The sequence below is a fragment of the Cariama cristata genome, unplaced genomic scaffold, assembly GCF_000690535.1.
Source record: "Cariama cristata isolate BGI_N322 unplaced genomic scaffold, ASM69053v1 scaffold4868, whole genome shotgun sequence".
NCBI lineage: Eukaryota > Metazoa > Chordata > Aves > Cariamiformes > Cariamidae > Cariama > Cariama cristata.
In genome coordinates, this window is record NW_009630486.1 from 1 (window position 1) to 14011 (window position 14011).

General features: G+C 38.5%; 1 protein-coding gene across 1 annotated transcript in view; it reads left to right on the plus strand.

The window, feature by feature from the left end:
* The first annotated feature begins 509 nt into the window (after positions 1-509).
* USP37 (ubiquitin specific peptidase 37) overlaps positions 510-14011 on the plus strand; it is a 34353-nt gene continuing 20851 nt past the window's right edge. Inside the window, exons 1-11 of the mRNA XM_009705545.1 lie at positions 510-665; positions 4209-4380; positions 4932-5032; positions 6309-6490; positions 6857-6931; positions 7516-7613; positions 9074-9158; positions 10103-10264; positions 10713-10844; positions 12854-12977; positions 13241-13446. Of these exons, the coding sequence (XP_009703847.1) occupies positions 510-665; positions 4209-4380; positions 4932-5032; positions 6309-6490; positions 6857-6931; positions 7516-7613; positions 9074-9158; positions 10103-10264; positions 10713-10844; positions 12854-12977; positions 13241-13446 (1493 nt within the window). The remainder of the gene's footprint in view (positions 666-4208; positions 4381-4931; positions 5033-6308; positions 6491-6856; positions 6932-7515; positions 7614-9073; positions 9159-10102; positions 10265-10712; positions 10845-12853; positions 12978-13240; positions 13447-14011) is intronic.

Sequence of the window (14011 nt, forward strand, 5' to 3'; positions counted from 1 at the left end):
CGGGGTGCTGGGGGGCAGCCGGCAGCGCAGGAGGGCACCCCTGCCCCTAGGACCACCGGCCGGGCCTCTCCAGCTTGACCGTGGCTCATGTACCGTCAAAAACGAGTTCGTTTTCCCTCTTAGGCTTCCTCGAAACTCTCTTGCCGACTTTCCTCAGACGCTTTTTTTCCTGTCCTTAAATCTGTTGAAGTTGCTTTAAGGATTTGCAAGAACTTCTGTGCCTGGGTTGGGTCTGCTCTCCTTTCAGCAGTGAGGAATCAGCGTGTTGCTTCCCAAACCGGGAGAGATTAATAAAATCTAAGTTTCCTTCATTTGTGTCTAACTCTCCTTTGCTGCGTTTAAAAACACTAGTAAAACAGTTCTACCCAACTTCTACAGAAACTTTAAGCCACACTTACGTCTTTCTGTAGAGATTATTTGGCCTGCCTAGTTATAAATTTCTCCTTTTTAACAGGTTTTTAAGGTGGAGTACGCTGACTCTTGTTATTAGCTCTTTTCTGTGAGAAAGCATGGCTCCGCTAAAGGTGCACGGACCTGTCCGGATGCGCAGCATGCAGACTGGGATTACAAAATGGAAAGAAGGGAGCTTTGAAATTGTGGAGAAGGACAACAAAGTGAGTCTAGTGGTTCACTACAATGTTGGAGGAATTCCAAAGACGTTTCAGGTACACCAAATATTAAGGCTTTTGTTTGAGCAGTTCATGGATTGTACTCTTTTGTGAACGGCTGTCCTCTTCAAGGCTATTAAATGTCACACAAACTTCCCTCTGTCACTGTTTCTTGTTCCTCATTTCCTGAACACTAATCCCTTTGTATAACTCTCCTGTAAATTATTCACGTATATTGTTAAAGGATCTGCCAAGGTCAGCATCGAGATACCACTGAATGGGAAGAACTAAAAGGCAGAGAAAAGTTAGCAAAGTGTATAGCACCATGGCTCATGTGTTCAGAATTTTTGGAACGTGTAATCTTTCTCTTACTGGTGCTTTTGCAGAATCTAGAAGTGAAGATCCTGAACACTTAGTACTAGCAGTTTTCCCAGCTGAAGAGTAACGGTGTTAACACACTTGTAGCGTTTTGCTTGTTTATACAAGACTCTGATGGACAGCAATTGTTACAGTTTTAGGTTTTAAATATGTGGTTTCCTCACTGAGAGGCTAATGCAGATCACTGTTAAAGATTGTCTTGCAATATTTGGTCTAAATTGCCTTTTCTTCATTCTATAGTTGTTTTTAGCTCAGACTTCCTAGTTTTTTGTGCAAAATGCCCCAAATCGAAAGAATGTGAAGAAGTGTTTTCCTGTAAGAAATTTCTATCTGATTTTAAAATATGTAGAGGATGTAAGAGCAGTTGGAAGAAAAAAAAAATTCCTCTTATTTAGCAACTTTGTAACAGCCTAAACTGATCTAAATGTTGGCCTCTGCTTTTTTGTGCCACAGTTGTTTTTCATCAGTAGTGTTCACCAGTCCTTTATCTGAGCCATTTATTTCTGTGTGCGTGCTTGGTGAAAGAAAAGTCACTTTATTTTTGAAAGATCAAGTTTTGCTGCCTTAGTGTGCTGAGAAGTCTTAGCGAAGAATCTGACAGCCTGTGTTGCTGTGGAATCAAGGCGTGAGAAAATCATTAGCTGTGGATAGTTCCGTCCTCTGTTACTGCGGACTTGAAAAGAATTGTCTGCCTTCTCACGCATGATGCTGTGACTGCATGTTTGATTTAATCCAGCTTTGGACCATTTTGCTTCTGAGAAGAGTGACCTCTTCCCCTCGTACCTTGCCTGGGTGCTTGTTCTCACGCGCTCCTTTCTACCTGGACGAGTGTTGACATGGTGTGACAGTGACTCGAAAGGTGGTTCCCTGGGCTATAGCACAGCTAACCATGGCCTAAAGGGGCAAGTTTTCCTCCCAGCCTCTTGCATCTGCTGGCTTTGGTGCTCATTAGATTTCTGTGAGCTCAGTGGAGGGTTTTCATGTGAATTAATTTTGGGAAAGGACCGAACGCAAGATCTGGCGGAGGGGGTAATATGGCACCATGCAGCTAGGACCACAGCAAAGGAGGAGGAGGAAATGCTGCATCTTTAGACCAATTATTTTTGTTTGGATGGTAGTTGTTTTTCAAAAAAAATCCTGTTCATCTTGAAGCAACACAGACACCAGCACAAGAGCATTGGTGGGAGTGAGCAGCAGGCAGGGAGAGCTGCCTGCCCCTTGTGCTGCAGGCTTCTGCTTGAGTGTAGTTTGTGTGAGCTGGCCCCAGTCAGTCACAGTGCTCGCGTGCTGCTTCAGGTGTGACAAATTCCTGATCATTTTGCTTTAGAAGTAGGATTCCCTTTTTTTTGACAAGTTGCTCTGAGAGAACTGTGGGTGATTTCTGCACCTTTTTTTGCTTTTATGTAATGGAACATTTGGATGGATCTGAGGTTATATTTCTTTCTACAGTGACTGGTGTGTCGTCAAATTTCTTATGTCAGATGATACATTTTACTGATGTTTCAGAGCTTTGATTAAGTTGTCCCAGATGCTACGTATGTATTAAGAGAAATATTTCATTTACCCCCACCTCCCAAGGCTTTATAACGCTCACTGGCTCATAACAGGTGCATGGAGAGTACGGATGGAGCCCTCTCATGATAGCATTTGGAGTTGAAATAGATTGTTTTGCACTGAGATGGTGAAGTAACTGTAATCCCTTTGCATTGGGCTCAGTGTTCTAAGAGAGGATGAAAAATTTGGAGCCCCCTTTTCAATTCTTAGGTCTTTGAAGATATTTTTAGCATATATTTTAAAAAAACCAAAACAACTACCCTCCCCCCAAAAAACCCAAAACACAAGGATTGAGCTCAAAGTATTTCAGAAGTGTGATTTTCTCAGCAAAATAAACCCTTAGTTTCTGATTGAGATGGTTTTCCAGCCTCTCTTATAAACTGCTGTTGTGTCTAGATTGGCTTTCCAAGAAGCTAGAGATGTGCACGGGAAAAAAAGGAAATCTCACTGATGGACATGGAGTGCCTTTTACTGTCTCAGTCTTTTATACACCTGAACAAATTTAAGTTAAAATTGGGAAAATTTTTATTTTTAGACTTGTGTGTAATTTGAAACCGATGAGACACGTTCTAAAGCAATGTAGAGCAAAACTTTCGTATTAGAGTGTAATTAGTGTTCATGTCTATTAACTCATCATCGTTATTTAGATGGGTAGTGTGGCAATATGCAGGCCAGGCCAAATTAGGAGAAGACTCCAATCTGATGGGCAGTGTTTTACTCTGTCTTGTGTAGTGCCAAATGACCTTGGCTGTGGTTTCCAATCTTGTATGAAGCATTGAGTATAGCAATGTACCGGCATGAAGGTCATTGCGTAGCTAGTGCTTGATATTGGGCAAGGCTAAAGAAGCAGCAGCAAAATGAAGAATTAAGCAAAAAAGGACAAGGGAATTGAAGATGAGAGTATGCTTAGGTATGTGTTGTCAAACTTCGATGCAGTCTGCAGATATGAGATACTTTTTTGCTTTCTCTCCTTTAGGAGTTACCCTCAATTTACACGGATAGTAGAGCCTTTACTGAACCGTTGGCTCTTACAGGTGACTTAACATGAAGTAACAAGTAATGGTATAATAAAGTAGCAGCAGCATTATTAGGTAGCACAAATTCTTATTAAAATTATTCTTGTGCTTGACCATAGCCCTGAAAGTTTTGAGACCACTGGATTGTTACAGTGTTGCATATAGACTAAGCATGTTTCTTACTGACTTAGTCCCTCAGCAAATTTTTTAAGCTATGTCAAATCTGTGTTCCCTTAGAGCAAATTATGAAGTGAGTAAAAGTTTGTACTTGCCATTTAAAACTTTCTCTATCTTAAAGTATGTTTCAAACTTGATGTTGAACTTTCAGACAGCTAAATGGGACTGTATGAAGCTCTTACTCCTTTGCGTTCAAAAATGTCAGACTCAATAGAAAAGCAAGTTTCAGAAAGCTTATTCAGGAATATAGGGACTGTTGAGCTACAGTGATATTGTCCTTTCAGTTCTGTCAGCTTCCAGGGTTGCCAATTGCATTAATTCTGTGAGGCTTAATGCTTGCCCAATATGGAGCAAGGAGAAGTACTTTGGTGCGAGTGCCTCTTACCCTCTCTATTTGAAGTGTTTTGTTCGAATTTGTAAGTATTTTTGCCTTTTAAAAATGGATTTTTGTTTATAGTCACTTTCTTTTTTTCAGCTAAGCCATAACATTAAAACTGTGACCTTAAGACCAAATGGTAGAAAACTGTGCTGCCTGATGCTAACACTAAAGGATACCAGCTTCTTGACAATTGATAAGGTACCATTTAAAGATGCAAATGAAATGCGGATGTATTTGGATGCAGTCCATCAAGACAGGGTTCATACTGGTGAGTGCAGTTGTTGTAAATCATGTTAATAACTGTTTGGAGAGGGATCAGTACTGTGTTTTCTTTTTTTCATCTTTAGCCATTTTGTCCTCCTTGTGTTACTGACTTTCTTTGCATTTGTGTAAATGCTTCTTTCTGTCACTGAACCCCAATTTTTGTTATATACCTTCCTCATAATGTACCTCTGTCGTGCTGAACAATAAGCAGAAATTAAACATGTAGGAATTGTGTATGTTTTAAAGTATGTTGGTATTTTAAAAACTCTTGTCCGTTTATCACACATGCATAGTCTTTCCTTTTTATTTTACCTCTTGTTTTATTTTGTTCTTTTTAAGGGTAGGAACTTTACTGCCAGCTGAGTAAATGACCAGTATAAGGGATATCCATAAACATATGCTTATGTCTGTGTGCTCAGAATATTGTACTCTCTGTTGGCAAGAAATCTAGTGTGTCCCTTCCAAAATCAACTCCAGCTAAATAACATCTTACAAATAAGAATGCCAATCAGTTAAATGACAATCAGATCAAATGTTGTGTACTTTTCCTGTCAGCTGGGAAACCCTCTCAGGGATCTGGCAGCTTTGGAGGTGTGCTGGGCAGCAGGACCACACAGAAGGAAGCTAATAGGCAATTCTCTTATATAGAGAACCAGGTTTGTTTAATTGTTCACATTTTTCCTCTCCTTTAATTTTTTCATTCATTTCCTCCTCTCATTCTCTTATTGTATGTTGTAATAGCACTGTAAATACTTATTTTGCATCCAGAGTCTTTATAATCTAGGGAGCCTGGAAGAGATTTATACAGGGTGGTTAACAACGGTGTGTCTTGCTCATGACGAGCCGTATATTCTGTACAAATAAGAAAGGTCAGCGTCTGTCTGTTGAAGACAAAATATCTTCTTCATGCTGAGCTATCTGGCAGGCAGAGAAGAAGCAGAAGTAGAGGGAAAGTACATGATTAAGACTTGCTTCTCATATAGTTCCAAATATCTTTTTGTTTATACAGAACATCTTACATAGCAGCTGAACATGTTATAGTCAGCATAAGTCTTAATGAGTTTAGCAGACTTCAGCCAAATGTACATATTGAAAAGCTGCTGACCCAGTTTTGTATCAGAATAAAGTTACTGAATTTGTGGCAGTCTGCTCAGATTTTTGTGTAAATTTTACAGACTTTTCCATGAAAGTGGTTTTCCTTCAAAATATTTTTGTTCTTCCTTTTCCCCCGACGTAACACAGATTTCATGGTGTATCTACGACTTAATTTACTTTGTTATCTCTGTGAATATACTTGTATTACCACCCTGAGGGAGAATATTTTTGATGTTGTCCCTAAACAAATTTTACATGTTGCTTCAAGGCAATCTCATGGTAAAAACTCTAACATTGTGTATACAGTATTAAGATTAGACGTGTTTAATTTTCAAGTCTAAAATTGACCAACATTCCTTAGTCAACCAACTGTTAGGTCTTTCCATTGCATTCCATGTGGTGCTTGCTTGGCCTAAGGCTATCAGGGCACTGTTCTAATTGTGTGGGTTTTAATACAGCTTTTTAAAATTTTTTTTTGATACCAGCCAGGATTGATCAGGGGATAGTTGGGAATCATGCCTTGGTTTTTTTTAATGTCAAAGCATGTAAAGGACATTTTAAAAACTAAAGTTCCACTGACTTAGCATTGAAAAATGAGGAGGGAAATTGGTTACTGCAGTAGAGTTTCAGGTTTATGACTTGCATCGATACAGTCAAAATTTTACCTATGTCTAATCAGTGTAACTCTCTTAATCTAATACAAGTAGTATTTTTCTGCTTTTGGTTGCTACACTGTAGCAAGTAAAGCACTGGTGTAAATGCTAGATTAGGCTAAAGATGGTCATGTTTTTTACTGTTTTGGTTGTCTCCCTGGCCCCCTCCACTTGCTTTTTGCAGACTCCTCCCAAAAGAGTGACCGTGGAAAGTAAGGAGGAAAATCCGTTTCGCAAGGTGCTGGGTACCCCAGCGAGAGCGTCTGTTAAGAATTCCACTGGAACTGGAACACCTAACAACAGGGTGAACATTTCAGCATCTCCTGCGTCGTCAGTCCCTCACAGAACGGGCTTGTTGGAGAATCGGTAGGAGTGTTGTCCTCTTATTATGATATTGTGAAAATTTAGCTCTTTATAGAGGTGCAGGTGGAACTCAGTACACCTAGAAGTAAGAAGGGAATATGTTTCTTCCTCTGGTTTTGCTGTTACTTTTAACAGGATGTTAATAAGTGCTTTTCTAGCCTCTGGCTGGTACTGGCACTAGAGTTTTATGAACAACTTAAGAGTTGGGCAGACAAAATTCTTCTCTGTATGCTATGTTATAAAAGTGAAGATTATGGAAGATAGGCGCAAAATGCGCAGAAAGCATTGAGGAGTTCTGTTCAGCTGGAAGAGAGTCATTTACTAGCCTTTCTGAAAGAATGACCACTTCAAAAAATTTTCTGTCATCAGTGAAAAGAGGAAAAGAACACAACCTCCTGGTTCAGAAATGAGTGAAGATTATCCCAAAGAGAATGATTCTTCAACGTAAGTAACTGTTGTTTCTAGTTTCTGATTTTAAATTCTTTGTTCATTTGTGAACGTAAATTTTTCTGAAAAGAATGCTTGGGTATTTCCTGTCTCAGCAACATGGTACAGGTCAGCCACTAGTCAACTTCTGAACACACTGGGTGCTTGAAATGGGGTTTGCATTCAGGATTAATGAGGGAAATACAACTTGCTCTAGCAGTTGATTTGCAGGAACTGACGTGCAAATTTTGTGTCATCGTTCTTTTCTCAGTTTAGGCAGGATTGTCACATGTGCTCTGCATGTATAGCAATAGATACATTCTTTATTGAACTTGCTTTGACCCTTTTCAAAACAAAATTCATGAAGGGAAATTACCATTTGGATAATAAGCTCCGTGTGTTTGAAATCACATTTAATCATCACTAAAGAAGGCTTGTTTAAATGGATTGGTTAAACTTACCTGTGAGTAAAGTTTAACTGTTCCGTAGTTAAGTATTGAAGGTGATAGTACAGAAATGCTTTAAAACAAGTTGTAAATATCAAGCAGGAATATCCTGTATCTTCTGTAACTGCACTGACTTCCACTCTTGTTTATCTGTAGGAATAATAAAGCCTTGAGTGATCCAGCATGGAAGTACTTGAACAGTAGCAGAGAGAAACAGTTGAATCTGAAGCAAGCAGAGGAAAATAGGACATCAGGTAAACAAAAAACAGTAAAGCCAAATGATACCTGACTTTGACCAGTACAACTTTACCCCTTCGGTATTAGTTTAGAAAGTTGCTGCAGAGGTGGTTTCTGGAATCTGCTTTCCCTGTGCCACTAACTTTCTTGCTTCCTACAGAGCCATATATGAGATGGAAACAACTTGCCTTCATTTTCAAAGCCTATCCTGCTCTAGTGTGACCCTGACCTTTATACTTGGGTACTGATGCCAACCCATGTGCCAGCTTGTTTGAAAACTCAACAAGCAGCTTCAAACTTTGCTCCAAGCTGCCCTTCCCTTTGGGAAGGGATTCCTGTAAACACCTAAGGATTTCCTTTTTGTTTTTTCTTGTTTATTTTTAAAGCTCTGCTTTGCTGTTAATGCCCATATGAATTGTAGACTGATTTTGTGCTGAAAATGTGTACTGTTTGCTTTTACTTCCCTATCTCTTCCCCAGAACTCAGAGGGAACTCTTTGGGGCCAGGACTTTTGTTCTGTTTGTACCAAAGTTCTGTTGGATACTGGTGTGTGACAAGGTTTTATAGACAATATAGAAGTATTGACAGTATGTACATAAGGTAGTAAACAGCACCGTTCTTCAGTTTTACTAATAAATACTGAGCCTCTTTCCCCATAAAGGAGAATGCATTCAAGATCTTGTTTTTATGGGGAGTGTTGCTGAATGCATTCTTTTTTTAGAGCAGCTCTGATGGCACAAACATGTTGCTGGAGGAGCCAGTAACGTGAACGTTTATCTCTGCATGAAAATCTTCTCTGCTCTTGAGAGTCAAAATTAGAATTTGTGAGTGTATACCTGCAAATTCAGGTGACAGTATTGTGAACTTCCATCGTATATCTGCATTTTTCAAAACTGCATGGCTCAAACCACTTCAAGCTGGGATAGAAGCAAATGTTTATTCATTATCCAAACTAGGCGTTAGAGTCTCAGGATCTGACACAATGATATCAGAACAATGAAACAGTCATATTTTGCCCCAAGCATGTATTGATTTACTATGGAATCTGGAGTGGGAAGAAAAACTGTTTTCAGTTCTGTGTATTTACCTTGAATTTTGAGAACACTGTCTTGGAAATCATTAGTGAGTTTTCTGTTATGTGTATCTTGTATATTTGAACAAGAGGTGGATATTTATTATTTTTCAGATAGTTAAGACCTTTCAATGACTTTTTAGTGTTTTGTATTGCAATTTGGATTTAATGGAGATTAGGGTATTAAATTCAATTAAAACTCCAGCTTGTCTTTACATAGATATGATTAACATTCACGTTAGTACTTCTGAGTATGTGTGTTACTACTTTCCCAACCAATTCTGGAAAACTGTATTTGAGGATTTTTAAACCTTTTGACTAAATACTTTTAAATGAGTTGTATATTGTGTAAATAGTTGAGTTACCTAGAAAAAAAATAACCTGCTTCTCTTTCTGTTTTTCAAGGTATTTTACCACTGCAGTCATCATCCTTTTATGGTAGCCGGTCCTCATCAAAAGAGTTCTCCACTGGCAGTTCCACCCTGGACAGGTAGGACTGATTCACTAGCATGAACTGTAAATGACAGTTCTTTTCCAAGAATTAGGATCTTCGGTTTCCTGTGTGTTTATTATGTGGTATGTAGCTTATATGCATAAAATGTGTATATATATAGATAGATAGAGGTTTTTTCCCCCAGGAGGACAATCTAGGAATTCAGTGTGGCTACAATTACCCTAGTTACATGTACAAACTCCAGTTACTGCTTGCAATAGACAGACTTTCTAAAATCACTCAAATCTGTTATAGTCATTGTGAATGACTGATCCAGATGATATCTAAACTCTAGATGGTTCAAATTCTATATAAACTCTGCAACTTCAGACTGAATCCTTGCTTCATTTTTCCCAAATAGACAAAAGACATGAAGCCCTATATTTTAATAACTATTTTAGTAATACTGAATCCTGCTGAGGTTGGGATTCTTCTGTGTTAGACGCTGTGCAATCAAACTGATGGTCTCTGCCCTAGATAGATGAGATTCAAGATCAAGGAAGAAAAGAAGCATTGTCCATGTTTTACACAGGAGGGACTCAGGTCCATAGTGATTAGGTTACAAGAACAAGAGCCTGAAAATGAAGACTCTGGCCCAGATGGGAATTTTAAGCATATCTTAGGAGTGATGAACTCATGCTGCACAATCGTTCTTCCCCTCATCCTACCCTGTGGGGAATTCTTAAATATCTTAAAGACAAAAGACTTAGTTACACTGCATGCACACCTGTGGATGTAAGGAAATTTAAGCAAAGTATTTAAGTGCTCTGGGAAGAAGTTCTGTCTCTCACACTGCTTTTGCATTATGATACATGCCAGTTACCTTGTGTGGCTTTACCAGTCCTTCTTTTCTATAGTGATACAATTTCAGTGTCCTGGACTATAGCTATTTAAGGAAGAGCATTAGAAATCTTACACTTCTTATCCTTTTATGTTTTTAGGTCTAGTGTATCCAGCCAGAACCCTTCAGCCAAAAGAAGCCTGGGATTCCTTTCTCAGCCTGCCCCTCTTTCTGTTAAAAAAATGAGATCTAATCAAGATTACACAGGGTGGAACAAACCCCGAGTGCCCCTTTCCACCCATCCTCAACAACAATTACAAGGGTAAATTTAATTTTCTTTATCTAGCATGCACACTTTGAACATCAGAACATGCACGTTCTTGCTATAAGTATTTAATGAAAAAAAAATAATCCTGAAGTTAATGAAAACTGAGACAGGGAACACTTTTCCTAGTTTGGAAAATACATATTCTTAAATTCACTTCCTGAGAATTTTAAAGATAAAATAATTTCAGGTAATTCATGTTCCTTTCATACACTTTCATGATTCAGTTCTCTATCTTGTGTATATATACACATGTTTTTAAATGTTGATTGTAGAAACTCATGGGTGCTTTCCTGATAAATGCTGCCTCCCATGAATTTTCAATTTAGTCTGAAGGCCAGGAGGACAACTCCAATAAGAAAGGCTGTGGGGAGTGACTGGGTTGACTCTGGTATGTTTACACATTGACATGCATACCATGTTCAATCTTTTTTTTTTTTTTCAGATTTTCAAACTTGGGAAACACCTGCTATATGAATGCTATTCTACAGTCCTTATTTTCAATTCAGTCTTTTGCTAATGATTTACTCAAGCAGGGTATCCCGTGGAAAAAAATTCCACTGAATGCACTTATCAGGTAAAATTCACTTTCTGGGAAGGATATTTTCTTTCATTATTCAGAAACTAGTTTTGTAATGCTGAAGCACCTTTATTAGAGGTAGATAATAAAATCCTAGAGCTCTCGGTATTTTGGAGTTTTACTTTAGAAATAGGAAGCAGGCGCTTAAAATTTGCCGTACTGAGTTACAGGCAGTCTTTTGTATCTTCTGCTGTATTTCTACTGGCAGAGTGAAATGCTTCAGAAGAAAATGCAAGAAACTGCAAAATAAATAGATACGGAATAACTTCTTTTTAAAACATTACCAGCTAGAGTTTAAGCTCGTCACTAACTTCACTCAGTACGTGAGGACCTCTTTGGAAAATCCGCTTTGCCTAGTAGCTGTGGAGTGTTCGAATTCTGCGTACTTAGTCCTTTTCTAAATTCAGTTGAACTCTTAGTTCAGTCAAACCTCATGTGAAGAAACTCCAGAGGTTTCTGTAATATGTAAAACTCTCTTTTCTCTTTGACATTTTGAATTCCTGTGCCATTCAGATTCCATTTTATGCCCATCAGAGCAAACAGCAATTTGTCTTTCTACGTCCTACACTCTCTTCCATTTGGGATTTTTGTTACGTAGGCTCTTGTGTACCTCGTTTCTTTTCTGTCATTAAGCAAGATTGAGGATTATCAGAACCATTTCTGTTTCCATTTCCTAGTGTTTTATATCTTTTGGGATAACTTTTGTTTTTGCTTTGTCTTCTTCAACTCTTCCTACACTACTCAGGATCAGAGGTTGTTCCACATGCCTCTTAAAATGTCCTTTCCCTAATTTTTGTAGGAAGACCTCTGAAGCTTGTGCTCGATATACCTAATGGTAAACTGCGTGGGTAGACCTTGTGCCATAGTACCGCTGATGGAGGGCGGTGTGTGATCCTGTGCATAAGTACAGCAAGTCAGAGTTCATACTCAGTAGCATCTGCTTTGGCTTCTGTTAGGTTGGGTACCTGCACTTGATCAAACAGGATGAATGCTTTTCTGGTTGAAAAACAATTGCCTATCAACTGCTTTGTCACGAAAAAAACATGTTTCCTAACAGGCTTCGCTGAGCAGTTGTAGAAGGTTAGGAGAGCACACGCTGTTACTGTAGCTCAGCAGAATAGCAGAAACTTGTTGAGCTGCAGTAAACTGATCAGGTTCTTTGGGTAACTGAGTATTGACATCAACTGAGTTGTTGATTTGGGGTGGGAGGGGATTGCACAGGTCTTTTTTGTCTTTTTTGTGTGTGTGTGATGGAACATAACGTCTTCCCATCGCCTTCCCATGTATGTACTATGACCGAAACTGTTGTGCTTGGAATATATTGGATGTGTATTTCCTATGAAATTGTAAAGCCATTGTAACAGATAACTAAATCACAGTAACTGAGAGGCACAGGTAAAGTCAATTTCAACAGGTTTTTAACAAAGTTACCAGTAACACTACACGTAACTTGAGCCAAGGAACTCTTCATGGCTCTTTTTGTTACAGCTTTTTTCTACTCTGTTGTAACATTTCACTGCCAACAGAAGTAAGACTTGACACTGAGTGGAAATTTAAAAATAAAAAAATAAATAGAAACCAGTCTGACCATGCAAGTTGAATCTAATGATTTTATGTTGCTTATTTTGGTGCCTTGTGATTTCATATTGCCTATCAGTATGAATGTTTACAAAAAGCATTGTGTTTTGGTTTTTTCCCCTCATTGTAAAAGATATAGCAGACATAAGTTTATAGAACTTTATAAGTTTCTTCTCTTTACCTTAAAAGGTTGTGGAATTTTTTTGTTCATTCGGGTGTTGTTCCAATAATGACCTCAAATGAGATTTCAAAATACTTGAAATGGAAAAGATTAATTATATGTGAGATATTTTCATACAGAACCCCTAAACCACTTATGACAGGAGAAAAGCTTTTAGAGACTCTTAAAATGAGGTATCATGAGTTTTATTTTGTTTCTCTAAAATCCTGGAAAGCTAATGAGTGTTTCATTGCATTGCCCTCTGCAGACGTTTTGCCCATCTGCTTGCTAAAAAGGATGTGTGCAACCCTGAGGTTAAGAAAGAGCTGCTCAAGAAGGTGAAAAGTGCCATTTCAGCTACTGCAGAGAGATTTTCTGGCTACATGCAAAACGTAAGTCCCATATTGTCTAGAAACAGTTATTTGTAATTTGTTCAGTGTTTGGACTGCATTGAACTCCTGTCAAGCTTCAGCTCTATTTGACAGTGACTTGAGTGTTTGATTGAATGACAATGATTGCCTGCTGTTTGTTAGAGCAGAATTGCCTTAATATTGCTGAATGCAGTGAACTAAAAAGTAATTTCCCCAATCTGTGTGTGTTTGAAAGAAAGATAATGAAGTTGTGCAAAATTACTTCGAGTTTACCCCGTTTCTAGGATGCACATGAGTTCTTGAGCCAATGTCTGGATCAGCTGAAGGAAGACATGGAAAAGTTAAACAAAACTTGGAAGAGCGAGCCAGTCCCTAATGAGGATAGCTCATCTGGACGGGCTTCTGATGACCTCTCAGCCACCAAAGTTTATACGTGTCCAGTTATCAGTAATTTAGAGTTTGAGGTTCAGCATTCTATCATTTGCAAAATGTAAGTATGCTTGAGAGCTTTTCTCATACTTACCTTACGTGACTTCATCTGCAGATCATAACTAGAACTAAGAACTATGTTTTTCCGAAGCTGGATATTTAGAAAATATTCTGTAGTCTAGAAATGTTGTAAACCTCACACCACGCTGTCTGCTGCTACAGGCCTTCTTTAACAGTCTTATACCATCTAGTTCTTCATTACATATCCAGTGAAAAGCCTCTGTGCTTTACCTTTTGTGTGCCGGTTATATGAGAATAGAGAGAAAAGGGGGTTTCAGCCAAGTAATGTTTCATCTTAAAAACAACAAAACAAAAAAAAAACCCGCCATGTTTTCAATTTGTTCTTTCTAAGGGTTTCCAGGGAATGGCATTTTCTTCTGTCTCTCTAGGTTATTGCTGAAAAAAATGTAAACCAGTATGTCTGGGCATTTGTTGTGTATGACCTGTGCTGCAGAGTCCCATACAGAATGCTTGCATTCCACAGAGTTTTTATGAACACAGATATTTGGGAATATTACTTTGTGTGTACTGCAGTAGCTCCCTAAAATAATTAAAAGTAAATTGCA